The 26,872-nt window shown below is 53.1% G+C and overlaps 1 protein-coding gene and 1 long non-coding RNA gene across 4 annotated transcripts; one reads left to right on the forward strand and one right to left on the reverse strand.

The window, feature by feature from the left end:
• Nucleotides 1-93: 93 nt before the first annotated feature.
• AGT (angiotensinogen) lies at nt 94-11,121 on the reverse strand. Of its 3 annotated transcripts, none has more exons than XM_008268269.4 (5): nt 10,966-11,121; nt 7,587-8,445; nt 3,449-3,716; nt 1,866-2,010; nt 94-1,157 (listed from the first exon to the last, which is right to left on the reverse strand). In XM_008268269.4, the coding sequence occupies exons 2-5, from the start codon at nt 8,413-8,415 to the stop codon at nt 966-968; spliced, it is 1,434 nt and encodes a 477-aa protein (XP_008266491.2). In that variant the 5' UTR covers nt 8,416-8,445; nt 10,966-11,121; the 3' UTR covers nt 94-965. The 3 variants fall into 3 exon arrangements, with proteins under 3 accessions (XP_008266491.2, XP_008266492.2, XP_069911616.1); XM_008268270.4 differs by lacking the exon at nt 10,966-11,121 and adding an exon at nt 9,907-10,038; XM_070055515.1 differs by lacking the exon at nt 10,966-11,121 and adding an exon at nt 8,908-9,043.
• Nucleotides 10,017-26,055, forward strand: LOC138844969 (uncharacterized). The gene is made up of 3 exons (XR_011381503.1): nt 10,017-10,236; nt 20,481-20,598; nt 25,747-26,055. It is a non-coding gene; the product is annotated as an uncharacterized lncRNA (long non-coding RNA).
• The last annotated feature ends 817 nt before the right edge of the window (nt 26,056-26,872 follow it).

Below are 26,872 nucleotides of genomic sequence, written 5' to 3' on the forward strand. Positions count from 1 at the left end.
GCACACCTGCTTGTCTGTGCAGCCTAAGTCTCGAAGCGCTGGGTCTGGTCCTCCCCAGGGGGAACCTGCCAGAGACACTCAAACGATGGAAAGGAACTTGAAAATGTGAGTGTTTATTTCTCCGCCTCCCACTCCCCAGTGAAACGACCGTGGGTCCCTGGAAAGGAAGAGGCACCCGTGTGCCCAGCTCCTGTTGCTGGTAGGTGCAGAGCCTCCCCTGGGCAACCCCTGGGCATCGCACATTTGGTCACTAGTGTTTACAGATGGAAGTGTCTGGAGAAACGACATCACCCCAGACATCAGCAGACTGCTGGGTACTGGCCAGGGCACTCCCAGGACGTCTTATCCCAAGTCCTAGGAAGCACTTTGATTTGCGCTGCCTGTCAGCTGGACTGCTCAGAGCCAAGTTCTGCTACTAGGAATTTTCCAGGCCTGTCGTCTCAAGTCATTTATTAATAACACAAGACAGAGTCAGCAATTGGTGTTACACAAATCGTAGCACGAATCCAGATGCTTGCATCTCTCCTAATGTTTCTCAAAGCTAAGGTAAGTGGAAACTACATGAAAATCATTTGGTCCCATTCAATAAGCTAAATATAAACCAAAGACAATGAAAAATGTATATTTGCATTTTTAAGCCCGATCTCGAGTCTCCATTAAAAAGGGAATGCTTTTGGTTTCACAGGCGACAGGGTCTGATCAGATTGCTTCCAGAACACTGTGGTCCTGGGCTGAACTCTGGTACATGGCTCCCCTCCCCCACTCTCCCAAATAAGCTCAGCCCCGTGTGTGTGCTGGGTGGGTTTCCGCTGCTCATTACACACAGCACCCTTTCCCGAGGAGAGACGGCTGCTCGCCAGCTCCCAGTGGACTCAGAAGAGTGCTGACAAATCGCTGCTTTTGCCCAGGTTGGCTGCTGGCCTTCTTCTCACAGGTCAAGGGCAGCCGCTGTGCAGGGCCCAGCCTCAGGCCTTGTGCAGAGGGCTGACCACGCGGCCCAGGAAGTGCAGGGTGCTGGCCTCGCGCTCGTAAACCGCAAACAGGAATGGGCTGTTCAGGGTCACCTCCAGAACCTCAGGCCCAGCGGGCTGCGGGGCGGACTCCGCGGGCTGCTCTCTGTCGTCTGCTTTGAGTTCAAAAAGAACACTGTTCAGCACCTGCAAAGCAGCAGACAATGGGATGGCTGGGCCGTGCTGACCCGGAGGACAGCACCCAGCCTGCCAGGAGGATGCCCGCTAGCGTGCCCCGCAGTGTAGACGACCCTTAACACCCACTGTGGTCCGACTCACTTGGTGGCTTCTCTCTAATGTGACCCTGCACCCTCCTGTCTCTACCCTTCACCTTGCTGTCCCAGGCAGAGTCCCTGGCTCCCTCCACTGCGGCAGGTCAGAGCCCAGCGAATTTAGTGCAGAGGGTCGGTGCCCCCTGCTGTGTGCCCCGTCTTTCCATAGCTACCCTGGCGCCCACAGCATCTGAATGCATCCTTGGAGCTTGTGGACAGTCTGTCTTGGGCTGAAGGAGGCGCTGTAGCACAGGGCACTAGGCCTAGGGACTCTCACTTTCCAGGCCCGGGGCACCTCCTCCCAGTCCTGCACCTGCTGTAGCCTCTGGGGAGCACCCTGAGGCTAGGCCAGGCTGGGCAGGGCCATAGGACACAGCCTCAGCAGGCGGCAGAGTGGGGTGGGAGGAGTCTGTAACTCCACTGCCTCTGGAAAACCCAGAAAGCTCCAGCCTTTCTCTCACACTCACCTTGCCATGCACCTGTCCCCCTCCTGCCCTGCGGGTCCCTCACTCACAACTCCCTCTGTGTCCTGTGACGTACGCCTCCTACCCCCTGAACAGTCGGAACCACGGCAGCCACAGACCTGTCCCACCGTGACGCTGGCATCGCTGATTTTGCCCAGGTTTGCCCCAGCACCCAGCAGGGTAGGCAGCTTGGCCTGGGTGAGCAGGTCCTGCAGGTTGTAGGAGCCTCGCAACCTCAGCTGGGGCATGGTCAGGCGGATGGCCCTGGGGAGACGAGGCACAGTTAGGAAGGTTCCAGGGTGGCCACAAAGGCCAGAGCTCGCCGGGAAGCCAGGCGGGGGTCGGCTCCTTGCACCTGTGCCTGATGAAGGAGATGTTCGACCCTCCCCATGCTGGGTCATTCTCGCCCTTAGGAAAAACGTCAGCCACACGGAGGATAAGAAACCTTCGTGTCATCTGAAACACTCGAGAAGGGCAGGTGCCGGTGATGATCCCGGGTGCTTGACTGTCACTGGTGCTTCTTGGTTGCGTTCTGGTTTTAGGTTTGGTTGCATTGAAAGAATGGGAGCGTGCTACTTGGATAAGTAAAAATCAAAAATGCCTTTCTCTCCATTAACGCACGGTGTCTCACTAGCTACCCGTCACTGGTGTTCTCGCTAGAGAGAGTCACCCCTGGAAGGGAACATACGTGTCAGCCCCTGGGCTGGGCACATGAACTTCACATGGAACCTCTTCCTTCCTTTGGCCTCCCCAGGAGCCCACGCATGTTTCCAGTGATGTCTCATGCCTACCCAGGGTGACGCTATACCCACATTTCAGCTGCACCGTTCATAGCAGCCAAGGGGTGGAAGTGACCCGAGTGTCCATCTACCGATGCATGAAAAAACACAATGTGGCTGTGCCTAATGCCGAGGGGTACTGCTCAGCCTCCAAAAAGGAAAAAAAAAAAAAAAAAAAAAAAAACTTAGAGCCAGGCTGCAGCATGCGTGAACCCTGAGATACTATGCTGACTGTTGAACGGGTACAGAGTTCCAGTGTGGGAACACAGGAAACTTCTAGAGGTGGACGGTGGTGATGGCTGCACGATATGAATGGACATAATGCCACTGAACTATTTGCTGAAAAGTGGTTAATAGTGCAAATTTTATCTTACGTACGTTTTATCTCAACAAAAATACCCACTCTTTAAAAAACCAGAGCCGACATCAGGAGGTTGCCCGTGTTCCTTAGTGCCTGTCTCGCGAGCAGGTTTCCAGGCCCACAGAGCTGGGTCTGCTCTGAAGCTAACTCTAGTGCTCTATGGAAAGAGAGAGGCTTTCTTTTTGTCACAGTGGCAAAGAAGAGCTAGGGACACCTCATCCCAGAGGCTGCCGGCCTCAAACAGGGGAAGGCTCCCCAAGAAAGCCCCACCCCCACCCTCCTGGTGTCAGTCCCAAGAGGCCCTTGGGTGCTATGCGTGTGCATGTATGGGGGGCAGGGGTTCAAAGTTCCTCTCTCATTGAAATGTTTTCTCCCCACAGAAATGGGGACAACAGAAGGAGAGGAAAAGCTGCCATCTCTCTTGTGCCTCACTGGTACCTACAGGGACACAGAGGCCACGCCTCCTGGCAGCCCCGCCCCACCAGGCACCCGAGGCTTGTGTCTGTCCTCGCCCTCCCCACCCTGCACAGGAGGGCAGTGCAGCACCCTGAGAGGTTTGTACCGGGGAGACAGGGTCTTCATCCGGCTCCGGAAGTCGTGCTGGAAGACCAGGGCCTCAACTCGGTCCAGGTCAGAGGCGCAGTGGGGCTGGATCAGCAGCAGGCAGGCGCTCCCGCCCAAGGGCACGCGGGTCATGGAGAAGTTGTTCTCGGCGTCGCTCCCGTGCGGGAAGGTGCCCGTGCCCGAGAGCATGGGGACGGACACCGAGGTGCTGTTGTCCACCCGGAACTCCCGGGTCCCGGGCAGCAGCGAGAAGCCCTTCATCTTCCCTGCAATTCAGACAAGGAGGGGAGGAGGGAGGGGTCACTGGGGTTGGAGGAGTGCAGGCCCAACCAGCCCGCTGGTCCCCACTCTCAGGCCCCCAGGCCACTTTGCCTTCCCCTAGCCTCAGGGTCTCGCCAGCCACAGAGCCCCGAGTGCTGCTCAAGTCTTCCTCCTGCACAACCCAGCCATGTGAGATCATGGCAGAGGCACAAGCCGCCAACGTCGAAGGCATGGAACGCACTGGGCTCCGAACTTGAGGTTTCACAGCTGTCACTTTCAGGGACTTCCCTTACTCGGACCCCACCAGGCAAGCTCAGACCCAGCTCTGTTTTGGTCCGAAGCCGGAGGTTTACCGCACTCACCGTGTTGTGGCTGTGGTTGTGGCTGTTAGATAGGCATTATCTTCTAGAGCTGTTTTAGGTTCACAACAAAATTGAGATTTCCTATTGCTCTATGCACCTGCCGACTCCCTGCAGCCACTCCTGATTGTCAATGTGATGCTTGACAGTGGACATTTCTTACTGCTTTAAAATTACTTTTTTATCTTTACTTGAAAGGCAGAAACAGACAGACAGATGCATATTCCCCATTCTCTGGTGTGTATCCCCCCAAGCCCACAACAGCTGAGGCTGGGCGTGACCCAAGCCAAGAGCTGGGAACTGCATCCAGGACTATCATGTGGGTAGCGGGGACCCAGGCACTTGAGCCATCCCCTGCTGCCTCCCAGGGTTCGCGGCAGCAGGAAGCTGGAAAACTGATGGACCTACACGGCCACGTCTCGGTCACCCTGGTCACCCCGAGTGCACGGTTCACAGTACGGCTCAGTCTTGGTGCCGAGCACTCACTCTCTGGGGTGGGGCGAATGGGAAATGACATGGACCCATCGCTGGAGCGCCACCCAGCGTTGTTTCAACGCTCGCTTTCTCATCTGCATTCGGTGTCGGCAGTCCCCACACTCCCTTCTCAGGGGCCCGGGACACAGAGCTGGTGCACAGGCTCGGGGGACGAAGGCTCCACCTTGTCAGCACCCCTTGGCACGAGACACAGACACACAACCTCACTGCGACCCGTGGACTTGAGCACTGGGCCTCGGGGACAGGGGCCAGCTCGCTCTCTCCCCTCCCACTTGCTGGGCTGTGGACAAGACCTTGAGCTCAGGAGGCAGGACAAAGGGCAGCTGGAGTGGAGAGCTAAGCTGCCCCTTGGGACCCCACATGGGCGCGGACACATGGTCATGTCCAAGGCATTGTTACACACTCGCACACCCCCACGCACCCTGCAGTCCTCTCACCCATCTTGAACCATCGCTTTTGTGGACATTTTGGGACAGAAGAGAGTGAAACACTCAATATGAGGCTGCCTAAGAGGAGGCCCCTGGATCTGGGTCTTGTGAGAACAGAGTGGCTTTGTCCCTCGTCCCGGCAACATGCCAGCCGGAAACCAGAGCATGTGCAAACCCAGCAACGCGGCCTCACTCTTCAAATATTCCTCATGCTGGCCCACCAGGCTGGCAGGGGGCCTCTGTGTTCCAAGGGACACGAGGACTACATTCTGCCCCCCTCCAACAACCCGAGACAGGAAAGAGACGCCATCTCCAAAGCGACCCTGGGATCTGGTGTGAGAGTGGCCGCCCTCCCACCACCCGTCTGCCTTGCATGGCTCACCACCCTCCACCAGAGGTTAGATAAATCTCTCCAGGTTAAGTCAACTGAGTCACAGAACCTTCCAGGACCAGCGTCACCAGCCCTGGGGGACAGCCAGTGCCGGGCACAGCGCACCCTGGCACTCACTGGCTGCATGGCCCTGGGCCTTTGCTGGTTGGACACAGCCCTTGGTCACTGAGGTCACTTGACTGGAGCACCATTGCACTGTGAGGGGAGCCTGGAGCTCTCGCGACAGCTGCCAGTCTCACTGATGAACAGACGATGGTGGGCAGCAGGAAGGAAGGGTCTCCCTTCAAGGGGAGCTGGGGCCAGGGAAGATCGGGAAGCCGGACCAGAGAAGCACAGGGTGTGGAGGACACGGCGAGCATCAGGGCTTCCGGGTCCTTCCGGATCCTTCCGGGTCCTGCTGTGTTTTGCTTTCTTCTTCCTCTTGCCAGCCCTGTCTGCCTCTGTAGTCAGAATTACAGGGCCTGTCTCCAAGGAAGGCCCTATTTCAGATGCCTTTGCTTTGGGGGGGGTGCTCCTTTCTCAATGGGCTCCCCTTAGGGACAGTGGGCTGAGCCTGCCGGTCCCCACTCTGCCTTGCATGGAGTGTGACCACCTCAACTGGAAGACCCGCCCTGGGCTGGCCTCTGCCTCCACGGCTGGCTGCCATCCCCCAGGCTGCCACTTCCCCCTGTACCCAAAAACAAGCCAAGGCCTCTTTCCCTTTGTGATTGAAGTGCAAGAGCGTGCTGAGAAAACCAGCACGCAGGACGGGTCCTCCCGCTGGGTCCAGGGTCCATCTCTCAGCTGCCCGTTTAGCTCTCGTCCCCTACAAGGTGGGCGTCCCCCTGAGGGAGCCTCGTCAACGTCTATGAGACACACCCACCCCAACTCAGAGCCACTGCGTTGGGTGCACGTTCCCTGTAACATGACGCTCAGACGGCCCTCCCAGCCTCTGTCCACACACTGCAGGCCACCATGACACCCTCTCCCTCGTTCCAGCACCCGCCTCCATGGGCCCCCACGTCTCTGCCTTCCCCGGCTTGTTCTCCCCTGCGACCCCCTCTCTCCGAGGGCTCCCGGCTCTCTGCTTCTGCCTGCACCTTGCCCACTGGGTCTCCCTCCCATGCTGGCCTTGACCCAGTGGTATGGAATCACCCTGTACACCCTTCTTCAGGCTCCCTCTGAGACTTCCAGCTCAGGTCTTACAAGTGCATAACAAATCCTCAAAGAGCATCGTCGAATGAATAAATGATCATTGTAACAGGAATTTTTTTGGTAATACCTTTCCTCAACACGAAAGAGATTTCTGCAAACAAATTGGTCATTTCTGCAGGGGCCAGAGTCTCTGTCTCAAGGGATACAAACCTGTCCCTTCTGAGCACAGAGCTGGCCTATGGGGCCAGGAGATGGGAGTTTGCATCCCGGGATCGCCACTGGTGGCTGTGCCATCTCCAGCAAGCTGTGCTGCTTCTCTGACCCTCTCCATCACCAGTTGCCTGCAATAAGCAAAGGCACCGATGCCTCTTCAGCCGCCTCAGAAGGGCATTCAATGGCGAGAGGAGAGGTTGTAGCGTGAAGGTTGTCAGGACCAAAATGGAGTCACTTATGTCAACTCTAACACAAAAAAACAGCTGGGAGGTTGTGAAGGAAGGGTTCTCGTGCATGATGGCTTGACGCTGACTATCACAAAAGGCTGGCTGAACCCCAACCTTGCACAGAGGCCACCGCAACCTTATGCAAAAAATACTTCTACAAGGATGCCTGCCCAGCAACTGTGTTCAACATCGAGCTGGTGGTGCTCTCGGTATCAGTCCTCATGGCCAGAGATGATTGTTTCAAATTATCTCATGGAATCCTTCACATTTCTGCCTTTCAAACCTCCCCCAGCCAAAGCTTCTGGGAATACGCCCATAGTTCACCATAGCACGTGTGTTCTCATGGCAGTGGTCCCAAAGACCATTCTTTGGACAGCCTCTCCCTGATTGTTGGTTAGTAGCTGCACATAGTAGGGCAGCAGGTGAGTGGGAGGCTGCTCATCCAGTCACCCGGTGGAGCAACCACTTCCCCCCTTCAGGGTGGTCTCCCAGTCCTTCCTCACACTGCCCCAGTCCACTTCCAAGGCCTGGTCCACCAAACTCAGCTATGTAATGGACACGCCATGCAGAGAACTGCCACCCCGAGGCACAGGCCCAGGGCCAGAACTGACCAAAGGATTTGCCTTACCTTGGAAATGGACGTAGGCATTGAAGAGCAGGGTGCTGTCTGCACTGACTCCCGTCAGGGGTCTATGCATTTTCCAGCCAGTCACGGCCTGCATGAACCTGTTGATCTTCTCAGCAGCAAGATCCGGGTCCGCGGCCAGGTCCAGAGAGCGCGCGAGGATGATAGGAGTAAAGGGAGCCAGGCTCTGCATAAATGGCTGCCTCAGGCGCAGGCCGGGGGCCGTGAACAGGCCCAGCACCGTGGACAGCAGCAGTGGGGCCTGGCTGCCCGGCCCGCCCTGGGCTACGAGCAGGCTCTGGATGGTCTGCAGGGCCGACAGGACCTTGTGCCCATCCAGCCGGGAGGTGCAGCCCTGGTCCTCCCCAGGGACGCCCAGGAATGCCTGCAGCTGGGTGGCCGTGGAGTCTGAGGCTCCCAGGTAGAAAGAGGCCAGAGTGCCGAAGAGAGCCACCGGGGAGAGGACAGCCCCGCTGGGGTCACTCCACGTCTCGCTCAGGGTCCTGTACATGCGCAGGCCCAGGACGTCCACCAGCATCCCGACCTTCGCAGCTCGCAGCCTGTCTTCATCCCCCAGCTTCTCGGCGGCCAGCACCAGCTGGTCGTGCAGGGCTGCCTCATCCACGGGGGACGTCTTGGCCTGAATGGGGACGGGTGTGAAGGTCGGCTCTTTGGGCGTCTCCACGTCGGCTTTCTCCAGCTGCTCACAGCTGGTCTTGCTGTAGAAGAGGAGGTGGAAGGGGTGGATGTACACCCGGTCACCCGCGGCCAGGCCAGCCCAGGCCAAGAGGCAAACGATGGTGGCTCCCAGGCCCATGCCGGCAGGAGTCATCTCCGATCAAGGTGCCCGCTTCTGTGTAGCCTGAAATATCATTTGGTGAAGGGTGAAAGGTGATTATTAAGCCGTCATTAAGTGTCCTCTAGCCAGACTTTGAGTTGTCGCACTGTTTCCTGCAACTATTTAGCCTGGGAGAAACCCACCTGTGTCTGCAATGAAAGGAGAGAAGAAGCAAGAGCAGAGCTCCTTGGAAAACATTCACGTACTCCAAGTGCAGCCCCTCCTCCTCGGCCGCTCCTGCACACAGACCCTGGTGTGGGTCCCCCGGGAACAATGCTATGGGTCTCAAGGCAGAGGTGGTTGTTTGCTGCCTCGTGTGATCTGTGAGCTGGGCGGGGGCAGCAGGGAGCCTGAGTTGTGTCCCCCATAGTCTCTGTTGAAGGCCTAACCCACAGCCCTGCAGCCTGGGACTATGTTTGGAGACAGGGTCTAACAGAGGTGATGAAGGGAAAATGAGGCACAGGCTGGGCCCTGACCCGGGCTCACCGGTGATCCTGTGGGAAGAGGTGGCAAACCAGTACAGAGGCACACAGAGGGAAGAATGCGGAGGCAGGGAGAAGACGGCCGTCAGCTAGCCAAGGAGACAGATCTCAGGGCACAGCTGTGCTCTTGAGGCTTCCAGCCTCCGGAACTGTGAACAAAGAACTGTGTCTCGTCGAAGCTGCCCAGGCAGCTCAGTTGAAACACACGCTTGCCTGTGGCCAGAAGTCTGCTCTAAAGAATCAAGTGTGTAAAAAAAAAATTTCCCCGCACCTGCCAAGGGTACCCTTTCACGCCCTGTGTCTTCACCCCAATAAAACCATCACAAAATGCTAAAAAAAAAAAAAAAAAAAAAGAATCAAGTATGTGCCAGCCAGGCAGTCTCTGTGGAGCCTCCTGGCTCCAAATGGCCTTGTGGTGTGGCCTGGGAAGGAGGGTTTAGTTTCCCTGTGGTCCTAACATGAAAAAGAATTAAGCAGCCCAAGTTCAGCTGAAGCCAGGCATTGCCCACCTGTCTCAGCCCCGAAACAAGCTCTCAGCTGTGCCTGCGTCACGTTACCCCCCACAGCGCTCCAGCCCCATTCACCAGGAGTCTGCCTCGTGGGTCTGAGCTGGGGCTGGGTACAGGATTTTTCCTAACTGCTCATTGACTGATGCGTAGCCAGGGTTTGAACCCCACAGGTGCTCCGTCCCCCTTCTCTCACCAAATGCCCACCAGAGCACAAAGGAGCTAGCCTGAGATCCTGGACAAGGAGGTCTGGGGCTGGCCTGCTAATTTATTTGGCCTGACTGTTCTCTATCAAAGGCAAGCAAGTTCTATTGGTTCATCCAGTTCCCACGGTTTCTACTGCATCTCGCCCATTTCTGGCAGTAGGGGTATCCCGTACAGCCATGTCACTGCTTGGGCCTCACTCGCCCCGCCCCCTCGGCGCCTGCAGGGCTGTGGGCAGTCACATCCTGGACAATTTCCCTGCCTCACCTGTGCGTTCTGGGCCGCCGTCTTACCTTGCTCCTCTGCTGGGATGCGCTGCCCTCAGCACAGCACGTTCAACTAAGGTGTGTGCTGTCTTTGGTTCTGCTCTAGTCATCCGATCACCACGGGAACTTTGACCCCTGACCTCAGCCACCACCTCCCCCTCCTCCTCTGCATTTGACTTTGTTGACAGTTCCCGCAAAAAGCCACACAGCGAGGACAAATGGGACCCAAGACTCTGCCCCCTTCTTGCAGGCCTTCCTGTGAGCCCACATTGCCAGTTCCTTCCCAATCCAGACACGAAACTGAATCCAACGGACAGGAGAACCCCTGGGGACCCACCCTGCCTTGCACTTACAAGGGTAAGTGCAGCCCCTCCTCTTCTGCTGCTCCTGAACCCAAGCAGAAACGATAGAAAATTCTACGGCTCTCAAGGCAGAGGTGGTTGTTTGCTGCCTCCTGTGATCTGCGAGCTGGGCTAAGTGAGGACAGAGGGGCGCTCGGACGTGGCGGGCTGACGCCCCCTCCCTGGGCTCCTTCACCCCCAACCTCACCCCTCCTGGCCCTGCCTCTTCACCAGCCTGGAGACCTCTTCTGCAGCCCGTGGCCAAGTGCTCACAAGGACACCGCTCACCTGCGCTTCTCTGAATTCCTCTCCCTCCTGCACTGCTGTCCCCCAGGCAGGCTCCCCAGCTCCCTTGTGTTTACCCCATTCTGTGCTTTGATCTGTTTTCTTATTTCTATTGTGCTCCTATGTACATCACGTTCTGTTTTGTGCACCCGCGGGTGCACACTCGAGGGCAGCCTTGCTCTTCACCCGCGTGGGGAGAGAACCTGGTAGACTCTTGGCCACAGTGACTCTGGGGCTGTGTCTGTGCCCTCCACCCCCGAGGACCCCAGCAATGCTCAGAGGAAGCAGGAGGACCCGGCCACCCTGCCCTTTCCATCCTCTGGTGACACCCAGCATGGCAGCTGAGGGACAGGTGGCCCATGTCTGGGTGTCTGTCTTATGATGAGGCACCATCACCTGTGTCCCTTCCTGGGTCCCGAAGGCCATTTTAGCTACCCTGGCTGAGAGGGCCCTGGCTTACCTGCTGCGTCCGTCCCCAGAGCCAGCCCAGCCTCTTCTCCCGGCTGGCCTCCCAGGAGGCCCTCTTTATACCCGAGGGGCGGACATGGAGCAGTTCCCAGGCTGCTCCGTGTGCAGGCTGGAGAGGGGATTGCACCACTTGGCCAGCCTGCTGGGGTGGGGGTGGGGGTGGGAGCCACAGGCAGCCAAGCCTGGCCATGACTCTCACACTGGGCGGTTTCCAGGAAGTTCTAGTGATCGATGCTGTTGCCCTGCTGCACAGAATGAGCTGGGACAGCGCTGAGTTACCCATTTACTGGACTTCACAGGAGCTGTCTCTTACCAGGTGCAGGAGCCTCCCCTGGGATGTGCTTCTGTGAGACCACAGGACCTGCAGCGGTGGGGGTGGGGACTAGGCAGGGAGAAGAGCTGTACTCAGGGGACCCAACAGCTGCTTCTTTCTGTTAAAAAAAAATCAGTTTACTTTCATTGTATATGAAAGGCAGAGATACAGAGAAAGGGAGACATACAGAAACAGATGGGGAGATATCTCACATCTGTTGGTATACTCCACTAGTGTGTGTAACAGCCAGGGCTGGTCAGACCAAAGCCAGGAGCCGAGAACTTATTTGTTTTTTTTGTTTGTGTATTTGTTTTAACAAGCAGAGTTAGACAGTGAGAGAGAGATACAGAGAGAAAGGTCTTGCTTCCGTTGGTTCACCCCTCAAATGGCCACCATGGCTGGTGCACCGCACCGATCCGAAGCCAGGAGCCAGGTGCTTCTCCTGGTCTCCCATGCAGGTGCAGGGCTCAAGCACGTGGGCCATCCTCTACTGCCTTCCCGGGCCACAGCAGAGAGCTGGACTGGAAGAGGAGCAACCAGGACAGAATCTGGCGCCCCAACCGGGACTAGAACCCGGGGTACCGGCACCGCAAGCAGAGGATTAGCCTAGTGAACTGCGGTGCCGGCCCGAGGAGCCAAGAACTTAGTGTGTGTTTCCTACATGGGTGGCAGCAACCCAGCCGCTGCCTCCCAGGGTGCACATTAGCAGGAAGCTGGAATGGAGAGCGGAGCCAGGACCTGAACCCAGGCACTCCGCCATGGGATGCGAGTGTTACTAGCGGCAGCTTAACCACTGTGCCAAATGCCTATCCCTGGGGCTGCTCCTGCGCCTGCTGCCTGCTCGTGGGCTGTGTGGCCTTGAGCAGCCCCAAAAGGCCACTCAGGCACCTATGTAGTGCAGGGGCCTCTTATAGGCTCTGGGAGATGCACCCAAGTGAGTGAAAAGCACCTTCCGAGAGCTCCTCCCTTAGCCGGGGAAAGTGTAAAATACCAAGAGTGGTGCGAGCAGACTGAAGGGCACAGACAAAATGCCTTTGGCACGTGGCGTAGTGCAGGCTGTTAAAGCTGTGGGAGGTTCCCGGGCGTGTGGCGCTGGGGTCAGGCCTGCCACGGTGGGTTGAAGAAGGCTTTCTGAAAGAAGAGCTGGCTGTGACATGAACAGAGGTGGAAAAGCGCGCAGATGGTTGGGGAACACAGTCAGGCTCAGGTGCTGGAAGGCAGAACCGTGGTCACCGCAGCCTGGCCAATTGCTGCTGCTGCCCGCACCTGCCAGCCACAGACCACGATAAAGCTTATGTGGTCACCGCAGTCTTTCCTGCCCGGGACCCAGAGCTGCAGGCCAGCCTCCAGGGATCTGGAGTGGACACACAAGAGGAAAGCTGCCAACCATCCAGATCCAAGGGGTGAGAAGTGAGCAGACTAGGAAGGGAGGCCAGCTGGCACTGGGTAACAGAAGCTCTTGGACTTCATGCTCAGGAGGAGGAATCCATGTCACCAGGGAGGGACTGAGGAGTCTGGGCAGTGGCCTGAGGGAGTGACGTGCTGCTGGATCTCTCCTTTATTTATTATTTATTTATTTATTTGAAAGACAGAGTTGCAGAGAGGCAGAGAGAGAGAGAGAGAGAGGTCTTCCATCTGCTGGTTCACTCCCCAGACGGTTGCAACGGCTGGAGCTGCGCAGATCCGAAGCCAGGAGCCAGGAGCTTCTTCCAGGTCTCCCATGCGGGTGCAGGGGCCCAAGGGCTTGGGCCATCTTCTACTGCTATCCCAGGCCATAGCAGAGAGCTGGACCAGAAGAGGAACAGCCAGGATTCAAACCGGTGCCCATATGGGATGCCGGCGCTTCAGGCCAGGGCTTTAACCCACTGCACCACAGCGCCGGTCCCTGGATCTCTCCTTTAAAAACTGTTCTCAGAAGGATCCGGTGAGAGGCAGGCTGTGCTGAAGTCATCAAGGCTCCAGCCTCGGGGCACATGGAGAACAGCGAAGTCAATAGCCAAGCAGGCATGGGAAGCATGAGAGCTGTGGGAACAGAGGCGAAGGTTTGATTTTTGGCTGAGTTTCTTCTGAGGAGCTGCTGGAGCCGGTGGGTGAGTACCTGGGTACACAGTCCAGAGGCTCAGGAGCCAGGTTTGGGTGGAGACACAGGACTGCGATGTGACCTGATAAGAAATGAACGTTTGGTCTCTATGCCCAGATTCCTGGCACAGAGCTTCCAAAACTCTTGTAACTTTTTGAGCATTAAGGATGAGATAGGAGCTTGCATTCTAACGCGTGGCTTCAGACCCCCGTGCCTGTCACAAGAGCTTTTGTAAGATCCTTGTACTCTCCGGAGTGCCAAGAGTGTCTTGGTCTGCTCATGAGAAGACTGGTGGCTCCAAGTCCCCGGAGAGCTTCAGGATTGAGTCCAGCCGTCAGGGGACCCAACCGCATGATTAGAGGGCCGGCTCTTCCGGCCACTCTGCGACCTCCAGGAGGACACAGGTGCTGAGATGGAGTTCAATCACAATGGCCAGTGATTTGCTCAACCGTGCCTGTGTAACGGAGTCCCAGTAAAAATCTTACACAGAGGAGTTCAGAGAGCTTCCACGCATGTGAGCAAATGCACGCGGAGGAACTACTCGGACGCAGACGTGCCTGGCTCATGACTGGAATCACAATGATGATAGCATGTGCAAGGGGAGGGGGGAGTTCACGGGTGTGAGACAGGAAGCCAGAGAGAGACCGGGAGGGGCCGGCCTTGCTCTTGTGTGACAACCTACTCTCAGGCAAGCAGCTGGGGTCTCCTGAGAATGACCTCAATTTCCTCCAAGGGCTATGCCCTTGACCTCATCATTTTGCACCAGGACCCACCTCGTACAGGGCCCATCACCTCCTCTGTCACCACACTGAGGACCAAGCCTCCAACGCCTGAACATAAACCACAGCCAGACCCTAGCACAGTGTCTCCCAGGTGTCTGTGAGCCACCCACCAGACTGAGGAGGGGGCTGGGAGAACCCCTAATTTATAGCCAAGTTTCTCAGAATGGTTGTTAACCTGAGGACCCACTCCTCACGCTTTGTGTCTGAAGCAGGGGGACAATCCTCTGGGACCAAGTCCTTCCCCTATGGGACCTGCATTCATTCTGGGAAGTTAGTATTGCAAGTGATGTGTAGGATACCCCGCCGGTGTGTGGAGAGTTGGTTAGTGTGGGACAAAAGCCCTCTCACTGGGTGTCAGAGTGTTGTGAGTGGAGAGACAGGCTCTTCTACGGGAAGGCAAATGCGTCACTGGGTAAGTCCGTGAGTGGAGACGTTTTACCAGGGAGAGGAGGACGGAGGATGGAAATCCAGGAGCAGCAGAGGGGCCGTGCAGGACCCAGGACCCGTGCAGGACTCCAGAAGCAAGGGGCAGAGTTTTGGGAAGTGAGGAGTCTGGAGCTGATTGAGATCGCTGGGGCTAGGTCTGGGGACCGGAAACTCAGGCCCAAAGAAGTGCAGCTACTTGCTGAGTGGCACCCAGGAAGAAAACGAAGGCTACAGTTCCACAGGGAGTAGGAATTCATCAATGACTGCCACAGCGACTTCATTACGGTTGGAATAAATATGAGGAAGGGAGGGAGCAGTGAGCACCCTCGGTCTAAGACAGGAAGCTGACCCAGCCTGAGTGGTGGAGAAAGACTGGCCTAGGGAAAGAAGTCAGACCTCAAACATGAGCAGGAGCAGCTCCAGGACACTATTGTTGGGGCCAGGGCGGTCTCCATGGCAGTTCCAAGGTCCAAAGGCCCATGGTTTTCCAAGAAACACACCCAGACACAGGGATGGTGCAGTCTCCCACACTGGTCTTGTCCCTCAACCTGCCCCCATTAGACAAAGCCCCAGTTGCCCTGAGTGACCATGAACATCAGCAAACTTGACCAATCCTTTGAATTGTCCTCTAAGAGTGACAGAAGCCCAGCTCAGGGGAAGGTCAAGCCTGGGGAAGGTGTTCTTCTTCAGGTTGTTTGGGGGATCTGCTTCCCTTCTGGTAGGTAGTTCAGAAGTGAAATCGGGCCGGCGCCTCGGCTCACTAGGCTAATCCTCTGCCTTGCGGCGCCGGCACATCGGGTTCTAGTCCCGGTCGGGGCGCCGGATTCTGTCCCGGTTGCCCCTCTTCCAGGCCAGCTCTCTGCTGTGGCCCAGGAGTGCAGTGGAGGATGGCCCAGGTGCTTGGGCCCTGCACCCCATGGGAGACCAGGAGAAGCACCTGGCTCCTGCCATCAGATCAGCGCGGTGCGCCAACCGCAGCGCGCAGGCCACAGCGGCCATTGGAGGGTGAACCAGCGGCAAAGGAAGACCTTTCTCTCTGTCTCTCTCTCTCTCTCTGTCCACTCTGCCTGTCAAAAAATAAAAAAAAAAGAAGTGAAATCTACATTTTACTAAAATCTAAACTTGTTGATGTGGAATTGAAGCTCAATTTCTTCTTCTTCTTCTTCTTCTTCTTCTTCTTCTTCTTCTTCTTCTTCTTCTTCTTCTTTTTTTAATTTGACAGGTAGAGTTACAGACAGAGAGAGAGAGAGACAGAGAGAAAGGTCCGTTGGTTCACTCTCCAAATGGCCGCCATGGCCGGCGCTGCGCTGATCTGAAGGCAGGAGCCAGGAGCCAGGTGCTTTTCCTGGTCTCCCATGGGGTGCAGGGCCCAAGCACTTGGGCCATCCTCCACTGCCTTCCTGGGCCACAGCAGAGAGCTGGACTGGAAGAGGAGCAACCGGGACTAGAACCAGCGCCCATACGGGATGCCGGTGCCACAGGCAGAGGATTAACCTAGTGAGCCATGGCGCCGGCCTTGAAGCTCAATTTCGGATAAGGAGTCTTATCAGACTCTCCAAAAGACCTCAAATTCTTTAAAAAATGACCAATTTGAGGAATGGGAAGACACTCACTCTCTAGACCATGCTGTATACTTTTTAACTGAACTTTTGAAGTTCAGGGAAGGGGCCCTTAATCTGAAGTATATGTATAACCAGATTTCTCTATATCATGTACAAACGGTCCAGCGAAGGGGGTAAGTTAAGGCATGGGACAGACTGTGGAGCTGCCAGAAGCCTTACACCCCCAAACTGTGCCTGAGGGCAGTTTCCTCTACATTTTACAAGTGCCCCTCTGGTGCCTGGGAGCCATGTGGTCCTTGGTTCTTGTTTCTCCCTGTTAGTCCCCCTCCCCTGTCCTCTACGCATCCCTAAGCTTCACCAGGGTTGACCAGATGTGCAATCACTCTGGTACTTTTGCCTATGGGACATTCCAGTGTTCCAGGAGAGCAGTCTGCTAATCAGATCGTGTTCACTGGCTGGTATAGGTTTTCTCTCACTGGTAGCAAGCAGCAAGAGCACATAAAACTGGCCTTCCAGAACGGTGGTGATGTGTTCCTTCCAGGTGACACTTGCGTTGCAGGCAGGACTTTGGAGCTCTGAGCTGCCAATAGCCCCCTGCCAGCCCTTGTGCTCGTGTATGGGCTCAGGGGTCTGCTCTCATCCACCTGTGTTCCATGGGGGCCCCTCTGCCCTGCAGCACCCCAGGATGTGGATGGCAGCCAGCATTCTTCTCCCTGTGTTTCCCCTGCCTCTGACCCTTGGAATGGTCACCGCATGTCCCCAAGGAGATCTGAGTCCCAGTCTCAGGCCATCCTCCAAGGGCAACTGTGGTGGAATGAGAAGGCCTTGCCAAGATGGCCGCAGGCAAGCGAGTCTCAGTTACTCAGGAAAGGCTTTGAAACCCACCTGGCAACGGAGCCTGCCTGGCAACAGGCTGTGATTGGTTAGGGCATAAACCACCCCTTGACTGGATTGGCTGCCTTGGCTATTTAAGCTGCTGTACCAACTGAAATAAACGAGTCTGTGGGTTGCTCGCCTCTGGCCCACTTTCACCCGACTCCCGGGGTCTGTGTGGTGACTCCGTACCTCTTGCCCCCACGGCACTCCTCTCAGAACGAATCCAGAGCAACAGGCAACTGTCCTATCTCTTCCAAGGAGTTGCAAAAGCATTGCTGTGTGAACTAAGGGGTCCTCATGGCTGATGCCCCTTCTTGCCTCAAGTCAATGCAGCAACATTCCGTTCTATGGGGTCAAACTTCAGTCACACCAGATAAGCGAGGCGCATTCCTGGGACAATGAGGCCACTCATTTCCCTCAGCCCATGCCCTTGCTGTCCTCTCCACCAGTGTCCAGGTGTAGAAGGCAGGGATTGGCTGACACTGAAAAAGATAACACACTCAGAGTGTGCCCTGCTGGACAGCCCACAGAGTTTGAGAGAAGATGCAGCTGGGAGGTGTGTGGAGCTAAGCCTATGCTGTAAAAATTCCAAACAGAAAATTTAACATAACCAGGACAGGAATCGTAATGCACATCTTCCCACAGTAAGGGTTGCCCTCATAGTCATCAAGACGTGGGGATGGGGGACAGCATCAGGAGTGAGCACTGCAAATCGTACACAAAGGGAGAGGCTTCTGGGCAAGCCGGCCTCCTCCTAATGACAGGTTACTGGAGAAGGTGAGAAAGTGAGGAAATACACACCATTAGACTGGAGGCAATGCCTGCTTTGCAACACTGGCTGAATCCACTCCCAGGACCATCAGCGGGGTGGGTCTTCTATGTAAGGCTTTTACGATCATTAAAATAAATCAGAAAATCACTAGAACATTTTCTCAGGAAAGCAAATTATTCCCAGAGGGAACAGCCGTTCAGCAGACCATGGACTTGTAACCCTTGGCAATTGTCTTCCCAACAGGAGTTATTTCTTGTTCCTTCCATCAGGGGAAGTTAGGAGCGGTGTTTATCTGTGGCTAAACAAAGAGGGTTGAATGAAAAGTCAGCGGCAAGTATAGAAACCGACTGAGCTGTGGCTCAGAATGGTATCCATGAAGCCTGCCAGGTATGGCGTTGGCGGAGTTGACCTCTGTGATGCATGGGTCAGGCATTTTTTTAACATGTCCTTTTAAAAAATATTTATTCATTTTTATTTATTTATTTGAGGCAGGCAGACAGAGAAAGAGAAAATTTCATCTACTAGTTAACTCTCCAGATACCCACAACAGGATGAAGCCAGGATGAAGCCAGGAGCCTGGAACCTAATACCAGTCTCCCACGTGGCTGGCAGGGACCCAAGTACTTAAGCCATCACCTGCTGTGTCCCATGGTGCCCCTTAGCAGGAAACTGGCCTCGGAAGCAGAATGGGGACTCAAACCTAGGCACTCCAGTATGAGATGTGTGTTCCAGACAGTGTCTGAACTGCTGCACCAGACTTCCACCCCCTCGTCGCTTTTGGATCGGTTCCACTCTGTTTACTGAGAAGAAACTTGGACTAAACTGGAACTCCTACTCTCCAATCACCTGACCGTCCAGCTAGGAACAGGACAAACACACACAAACTCCTACTCTATAGTAAAACCCAACCCAACAGGACAGCAGGAGAGTCTGCATTTCCATATGTGATGCAATCAGACTCATAATCAGTCATATGAGGCAAAGATCGAAGAAAGCGTAAACTAATTGATGCACATGGGACTTGTTTTTGCCTGGATCAGAACTGTCCTCCCAGGAGCTTACCTAGTGGAAGGCTTGTGGCCACTGGATACACCATTTCCTGGAAACCAGGGTCGGGAAGGAGTCCACTGGGACACCATATGGGCACCAGTTCAAGTCCTGGCTGCTCCACTTTTGATCTGGCTCCCTGCTAAAGCACCTGAGAAGGGAATGGAAGATGGCCCAAGTCCTTGGGCCTCTGCACCTGTGTGGGAGACCAGAAGAAGCTCCTGGCTCCTGGCTCAGGATCAGCACAGCTCTGGCTGTTGCTCCATCTGGGGAGTGAACCAGAGGATGGAGGACCTCTCTCTCTGTCTCTACCTCTGCCCTTTCTTAACTCTGCCTTCCAAGTAAAATAAATCTTTAAAAGAAAAAGAAAGAGAGAGAGAGAGAGAAAACTAGTGTTATCAAAAATCTCTTTACATATTATAAACCTGTATTGTTAAGACTGTCGCTCCCCCATTCACGGAGGAACAACACTAAACCCTGCGCTGTTTCATCTGCTCGGCCCTTCCCAGGTTAGCTGCCGTTCCCTCACTCGCGGAGGAACGACGCCGTCCCGGGTTAGCTGCCAGCCCCTCCACCTCCGTGGAGGGGCGGCACCCCCCGCCGCTTTCCCCGCTTCCGCGGAGGAGCGGCACACCGCCGGCCGGCTCTCTCGGGGGGCTGCTCAGATGTTCCTCAGGTGTTCCTTCAGATGTTCCTGGTGCATGTTGTCTCTCTCCTCCTTTATAGTCCTCTTCCACCAATCCCAACTCTGCTGCCCACACGCCGAGCACACTGCTCTCCTCCAATCAGGAGCAGGATCAGCTCCTGCAGCTTATCAAACTGATGAGGCAGCTGCGTAGAGGTTGTTTGGTCTCTCTCTCTCTCTCAGTGCCATATTGTGGGAGAGCAGATGCATAGAATAAGTCTTAATTCCAGTAACTTAGTCTAGTCTCAGTTGCTCCCCACAAAGACCTTTATTCTGTGCTTTGAGATATATTGTTATCTCAAGACATTTCTGACTTTATAGCGAGGGTACAGAACTTTTCAACTAGGACTCCACAGAGATTTAGCTGAACTTTAGTCAACTCCTGAAGGAATTCAGTTGTCAGAACTCTATTGTCTAAGCTCTAGTCCTGGAAAGATCAGCCTGCCCTATCACTACTTTCCTTAATGTGGCATATTATGATTTTTGTACTGGGATTAGGCTTGGTTTTTTGTTCACAACGATGTAAGTCAAATGAAGAATTAAATTTAAAATTTAAGGTAAAATCAATAGGTCACAAAAAGGTGAAGCTGTTACCTATAATGGGGAATTTGATTACCTAGCACGTAAGGAGCTCCAGTGTAAGGCGATTCCAGTCGCCCACTTTTCATGAATAGAAGGCAATATATTGCAGTCATTTGTCTCCTCAGCTGCCCAACTCAGTGACTCAGCACCCACAAGTGAACTCACTGCTGCCAAGAGCACGTTATCCTTAATGTAAAAAAAAAAAAACCAGATCTCACTGGTGACTATCAGAATATGTTATTCAAAGACTTTATTGGACAGCAATTGAAAGTATGTATTTTTCTATATATATATATATGAAGTTATTAACAAATAAAGCATGAATTTTCATCTTCATTTCTGTTCTTGTTTCCTTGACCAGTTCATTTTTCCTCCCAAACAGTTGCATACCACACTTGAGGCAACGAAGTATTTTTTACCACCACAGCCTAAGGAGCTGAGTGCTCTCCTGCAGCTGCCGACATGCTTGCCATGAACTCCTGGCACTTCAGTACATTCAGGTGGGTCCTACGAGTTAATTCGCAGCCATCTTCTGTGACAGGTGTGCGAAACGCTTGTTACAACCTTCTTATATCCTCAAAACACACCGGCTTTGCAGCACCTCAAACAGATGTGCCACGGGCCCTTAAACTCTGCCGCCCAACACTGCCTGTTTCCCTCAGTGCCAGGGCAGAAAAGCCTGCTGAATTTTTTTTAAAAGATTGTATTTATGTACTTGAGAGGTAGAGTTACAGAGAGAAGAGACAGAGAGCAAGGTCTTCCATCTACAGCTTCACTCCCCAAATGGCCTCATCTGCCAGAGCTGGGCTGATCTGAAGCCAGGAGCCAGGAGTTTTTCTAGGTCTCCCATGTGGGTGCAGGGGCCCAAGAACTTGGGCCATCTTCCTCTGCTTTCACAGGCACATTAGCCAGGAGCCGGATCAGAAGAGGAGCAGCCAGGACATGAACCGGCACCTATATGGGATGCCGACTCCGCAGGTGAAGGCTTAGCCCACTATACCACAATGCTGGCACTTTCCTGCTGAATTTTGGCCTCTTTGTAATGGGCCAAACTTAAATTTGAGTTTTATACTTGTTTTATTAGCTTTGGATTTAGGTAGTATAGAATGTAAAAATTTCCCAGTTAAGTCCAAAATTTGTCAGCCATGCCTGGATGTGGTTAGTGAGTCTAACCATAACTAAATAATAACAAGGTTAGTGCCTTGCTTTGCTTTGGGATTCGTTTTTGCTTTATGTATGACATGGCCCATCGATAGTTACCCCGTCCTGTCTGTCTCTGGGGTCTTTTTGCTTCCATTTCCAGTGATGTGGGAAAACAGTTACCTTCGCATTATCCATTCCCCAAAGTTTCCTGGTTCTAATTTAAGTCTTCAGAGTGTTAAGCTCTTCTAAGAAAACTGTGGATGACCCCAGTGAGCTGTACATTCTTGGTACACAGAGCTGCTTCTGACAGCTGTGATCCTGGAGAACTGGGCAGGAACAGAACATTTCTAGTGCGCATTCCAGAAGCTCTCTCGTTATGGCAGTCCGTGTCCAATCTTGACATATAAAGGGTACTTTGTAAAACAAGTAGTAGAATGAACATTAATCTATTCTCAGGACTGGCAAACTACAGCCCGTGAGCCAAAACGACACCATCTGCTGTGTAAATAAAGTTTTATTGGAACATAGACATGCTCATTAGTTCACCCACTGTCTACAGATGCTTTCCTGCTATGACAGCAGAACTGAGAGGTTGTAATAGAGAATGTGTGAACTGCCAAGCCCCACAGGTATACTACCTGTTGCTTTACAGAAAAACACAGCTGAATCGCAATCTGTTCTATTGGTTCAGACCATCAGTGACAGAGGTGCTGAGATCTACATTGGATATCATCTTCTCACTTAAAAATTAGCTTTGGAAACAGATCTGCTGTACTTACAGCACCTGCTTAATTTTTATATTTCTTCCCTATAGGAAGGGGTGACCATCAAGGAATTCTAAAACATAATCACAACAAAAAAACTTAGATGACACATTTTATACAACTCATAATGTGTATCACAGGCAGAAACGGTCCACAGGACAGTGACTAGAACTGTGTATTAAAAACTGAGTCACTGGGGCCAATGCTGTAGTGTAGTGGGTAAAGCTGCTGCCTGCAGTGCCGGCATCCCATACGGGCGCCGGTTCGAGACCCAGCTGCTCCGCTTCCAATCCAGCTCTCTGCTATGGCCAGGGAAAACAGTAGAAGATGGCCCAAGTCCTTGGGCCCCTGCACCCATGTGGGAGACCTGGAAGAAGCTCCTGGCTCCTGGCTTCGGATCGGCACAGCTCTGGCCATCCAGCCAATTGGGGAAGTGAACCAGTGGATAGAAGACCTCTCTCTCCCTCCCTCCCTCTCTCTCTCTCTGCCTCTCCTTCTCTCTCTGTATAATTCTGACTTTCAAGCAAAATAAATAAATCTTAAAAAAAAACTGGGTCACTGATGAAAGCATAATTTAAAATAATATCATTGGCAAAGTTCACATCTGAAAAATCTGAGCCTTGGACTTGGACTGCACCGCAGGAAGTGGAGGGCAGTAAGGGTGGGAGGGGAAAACGGAAAGGAAACTTGGGATCTGCCCATAAAAGCAAACTCTCAGCAGCAGAAGCCATCACCAGGAAAACTTGGGGAGGACAAAAGCTAACTGGTCAATCAGCTCTTCCTGGTAAACTTCACATGGAAAAGAATTTATTCTGATGAGAATTACTTTTGAGTAATAAAAATAGAAAATGCTTCATCAATTAACATTCAGAAAAATAAAAATGATTTAACTAGATCATATTTAAAAATTGACTAAGGAATTAAATTGGCTTTTCAATAAAAAGTCATCACTAGTCCCATAAATCTGAATAAAAGAATTCTGATTTGAAACAGCAAATTCTCAGGTACCCTCTGTGTTGTTGCTGGGGATGGTGGTGGCCAGGCCTGGGGTGCTTTTTATGTGTCAGTAGAGTAAGGTCCAAGGAGCACAGAGACAGAAAGTGCTGTTTCCAAATCTATTCTGTCCATGCAGACTTATTTGCACGAATACTACTGCAGCCAACGTGTCACCACTCTGAACTCTGCGTGTTTGCTTTGGTGCCTGCCACTGGGGAAAGTGTACACCAAACAGTTCTGCTCATCATTTAATAAGTTTAGATAAGGAATGGCTGTCCAAATGGAAAATGTTGTCATCCTTTTCCCACCAAAGCTTCACAGCTGTGATGATACAATGCTGTCCTTGTGGGCCTGAGTTGTAAATACTGAGTTCCAGAAGTGATATTTATTTAATGCTCAAGCCTCCTCTATGGAGAGCATTGCCAAGAAATTTGGAAAGAGAGATACTAGGTAATGCCTTCCTACTGTGAGTGAGGAGCGGAGACTTCGGGGTGGAATGGGGAGGCCGCTCGCAGCAGGGTGACTAGGAATGGCTGCTAAGCAGAGCCAATGGTACACACATCACTGGGATTCCCCAATCACCGCCAAGGCTTCCGGCCAGCCGCTGCGTAGAGAGCTACGGGACTCATGCTGGCTGCACACTGCCGAGAGGAGGAATAGCCACAACAGCTGCTTTACTCATCTTAATGAAAGACCAACTGCCCTATAGATGGTCCCATGGTGACTCGTTAAGCTAACTGGACACAAAGACTTGGTGTCACTCCTGGCTAAAGTGGGAGAGGGGTCTACTTGGTTTGTGGCTAAAATGCTTAAAATGAAACAAAAGCCTCACTTGATGGACCACTTACATTACTGCACTACATCTTTAATCAACAGTGAGGAGTCTACACGTGAGTGCATCTCTGCTATCATCCTTTGCAAACACCCCCCACCCTATACGTGAGCAAAGGGTCTTCTGTGTACATCACTCAAACTTAGCCCACTGGGGTGGTTCTGACGACCCCCGGCATCATGCTTGCCCCCTTCAACAGGGCCCCCCTGAGGGAAGCTGGCCACCATATCTCCCTAACCCTTTCCTTCCCACCCCACACCATTGCATCCTGTCTCTCAGGGCTTAGCAACACCACGCCAGGGCTGAGTGAGGAATGAGGAATCTGGGTGAGGAAGGAAAGTGCCCCCTTCACCCTCTCCCGTGAAGGGTGGTCTTCTGGAGTCAAGATTGCCATGTCTGTTTTCTACACGGGGTAGCATTTTGGCAAGATGGCGGGAAATGAGCAACCCAGTGAACTGTGGAGGGCCCTCACATCACACCGGTGTTGCTCAGAGGCGACCCCGAGGCCCAGAGAGGACCCTCTCGCCTCCAGAAGATTCTAGGCAAGAGAAAAGCACAACCCCCTTCCCTCCCACTCAGACACTGAAGATCTCTTCCCCAGGAATTTCTGCTCATGCCTGAACTCATTCTGGCAATGCCCCAGGCCAGCTCATGATACCAAGCATCCTAACTGTGAACCCCAGATGTCCTCCCCAGGAGGCAAGTATCCAGTCCCCCCATTTGGTTGATCCGTGGTTGTCACCGGAAGCCATCAATCAGACTGTCAACAAATTATGACTCAGCACATGTAAACACACTGCAGTTACAGAGGAGGTTAGAAAACGGAAAGCATACCATATGCATCTTCATGCCAGCAAATGGGAAAACCTAAGCAACATGCATAACTTTCTAACGAAACTGAAAGCCCAAGGAGAGATAGAAACCATAAATAACTAAGGAGACTACATAAAGGTCAATCAGAGTTCTACCCCCAAAGTCACTGTGGCTGGGTGGAAAAATGACAAGTCCTATCCACTGTTAAGGAATCAACAGTTCTCATCTTTCAGGAAATATTGAATGCCCAGAGAGACATGTAGGGCGTTTTCTTACCTTCAAGGGTCTGATGTCATGTTGGAGAGGTAATATTTATATACACTAAGATGTAAACAGCAGGGCTGGCACAGTGGCATATCAGATAAAGCCGCCACCTGTGGTGCCAGATTCCATATGGGCAGTGGTTCAATTTCCGGCTGTTCCACTTCTGATCCAGCTCCTGGCTAATGTGCCTGGGAAAGCAGTGGCGGATGGCCCAAGTCCTTGGGCCCCTGCACCTACATGGGAGACCTGGAAGAAACTCCTGGCTCCTGGCTTCAACCTGGCCCAGCTCCGCTCATTGCAACTATTTGGGGAATGAACCAGCAGATGGAAGATTTTTCTGTCTGTTCCTCCCTCTCTCTCTGTAACTCTGCCTTTCAAATAAATAAACAAATCTTTAAAAAAGAAAAAGCACAAAGCAAAACTCAGGGGCTCAATAAAGTACTTAAAAAAGAGAGAGAGAGAGACGTAGCCAGAACGTAATAGCAGCGACAATCAAATGATGTCACTTGCTAAGACTTTGGCTCTGCAGGTCACCCAAGCATTTCTCACCTATGCCTCACTTTCATTCTTGTAACAGGGAACGTAGCCGAGAAATGGATGCTAGAGCAGTGTATACTATTTGCACGACAGTCCTTCAGCACACACATTAGTTTTGCTCTGGCGTTCTATTCTTTTTCACTGAGGTCAGAGACCATCTCTGACATGTTTACATAGCTTCTACAGGCCCTGGTGGAGAAGTTCCTGCTTTGTGGGTTGTTGTGAATATTTAATTAGTTAACACAGCACAGGATTTGCCATCCCGTGCCTGGCTTTTCACTAAATGTGATGTCCTTCAGGCGTATCCACGTTGCTGCAAATTCTTTTATATGCAACACCAGCATCCAATTTGGGCACAGGTTGGAGTCGTGGAATCCAGCTCCCTACAAATGGCCTAAGAAAAGCAGCGAAAGATCACCCAAGTACTCGGGCCACTGCTCTCACGAGGGAGACCCAGATGAAGCTCCTGGCTCCTGGCTTCTGCCTGGCCCAGCCCTGGCCATTGAGGTCACCTGGGGAGTGAACCAGTGGATGGAAGACCTCTCTCTCTCTCTCTCTCTCTGTCCCTGTAACTCTAACTTTCAAAATAAAGAAATAAATTTTTTAAAGTATAGTGCACTATATATTTGTGCAATGGGATAGTATTCAGCCCTTGAAAAAGAAGGATGCTAAAATCATAACACAAACTCTATCATAGATTAGTACATTATATTAAGTTGAATAAGCCAGTCACAAAAGGACAAATATTGTGTGATCCTGCTTATATAAGGTATCCGACCGGTGACATTCGTACAGACAGAAAGGAGGATAGAGGTCAGCAGGAGCTAGCAGGGAGAGGAAAATGGGAGTTACTGTTCAATCGGTACAGAGTTTCTGTTTGGGATGATGAAAAGATTCTGGAAAAAGATAATGGTCATGATTACACAACATCGTGGATGTGCGTAATGCCACTGAACTGTACACTTAACAATGGTTAAAATGGCATTTCTTGTTATGTATATTTTAGAGCAAAAAAAAAAGAATCCTTAAGAAAGCAAAAACAAAAAAAAAAGAAAAAAGGAGGGAGGGAGGGAGCAGTGAGCCTCTTGTGAACGTTTGCTGCCGTCACCGCGGAGAGTTCTGCCCAGAGTCTGCAGACTGGGGAAGCAGTGGACCGGGGAAGCAGACTGCGGAGACTCAAAGCAGAGGCAGCCTGACTCTTGAAGGAGGGAAGGCCTCGCCGCCGCGTGGGTTACGCCGTGGTGCTCCGTTGGTTATCTCGAGCCAAACTCCTTGGAGGAGCTGTGCTTTCAGTGTTTGTCCCCGTGCGGCCAGTCCTAACGACTATTACGGAGGAGGTTCTTTCACATCCCGGAGACTCCGAAGGGCGGCTGCAGTGGACCTAATGATCCCAGTCCTCCCTCCTCCATCTTCTACCCCTGCCCC

The sequence above is a fragment of the Oryctolagus cuniculus genome, chromosome 13 (assembly GCF_964237555.1).
Source record: "Oryctolagus cuniculus chromosome 13, mOryCun1.1, whole genome shotgun sequence".
Classification (NCBI taxonomy): Eukaryota; Metazoa; Chordata; class Mammalia; order Lagomorpha; family Leporidae; genus Oryctolagus; species Oryctolagus cuniculus.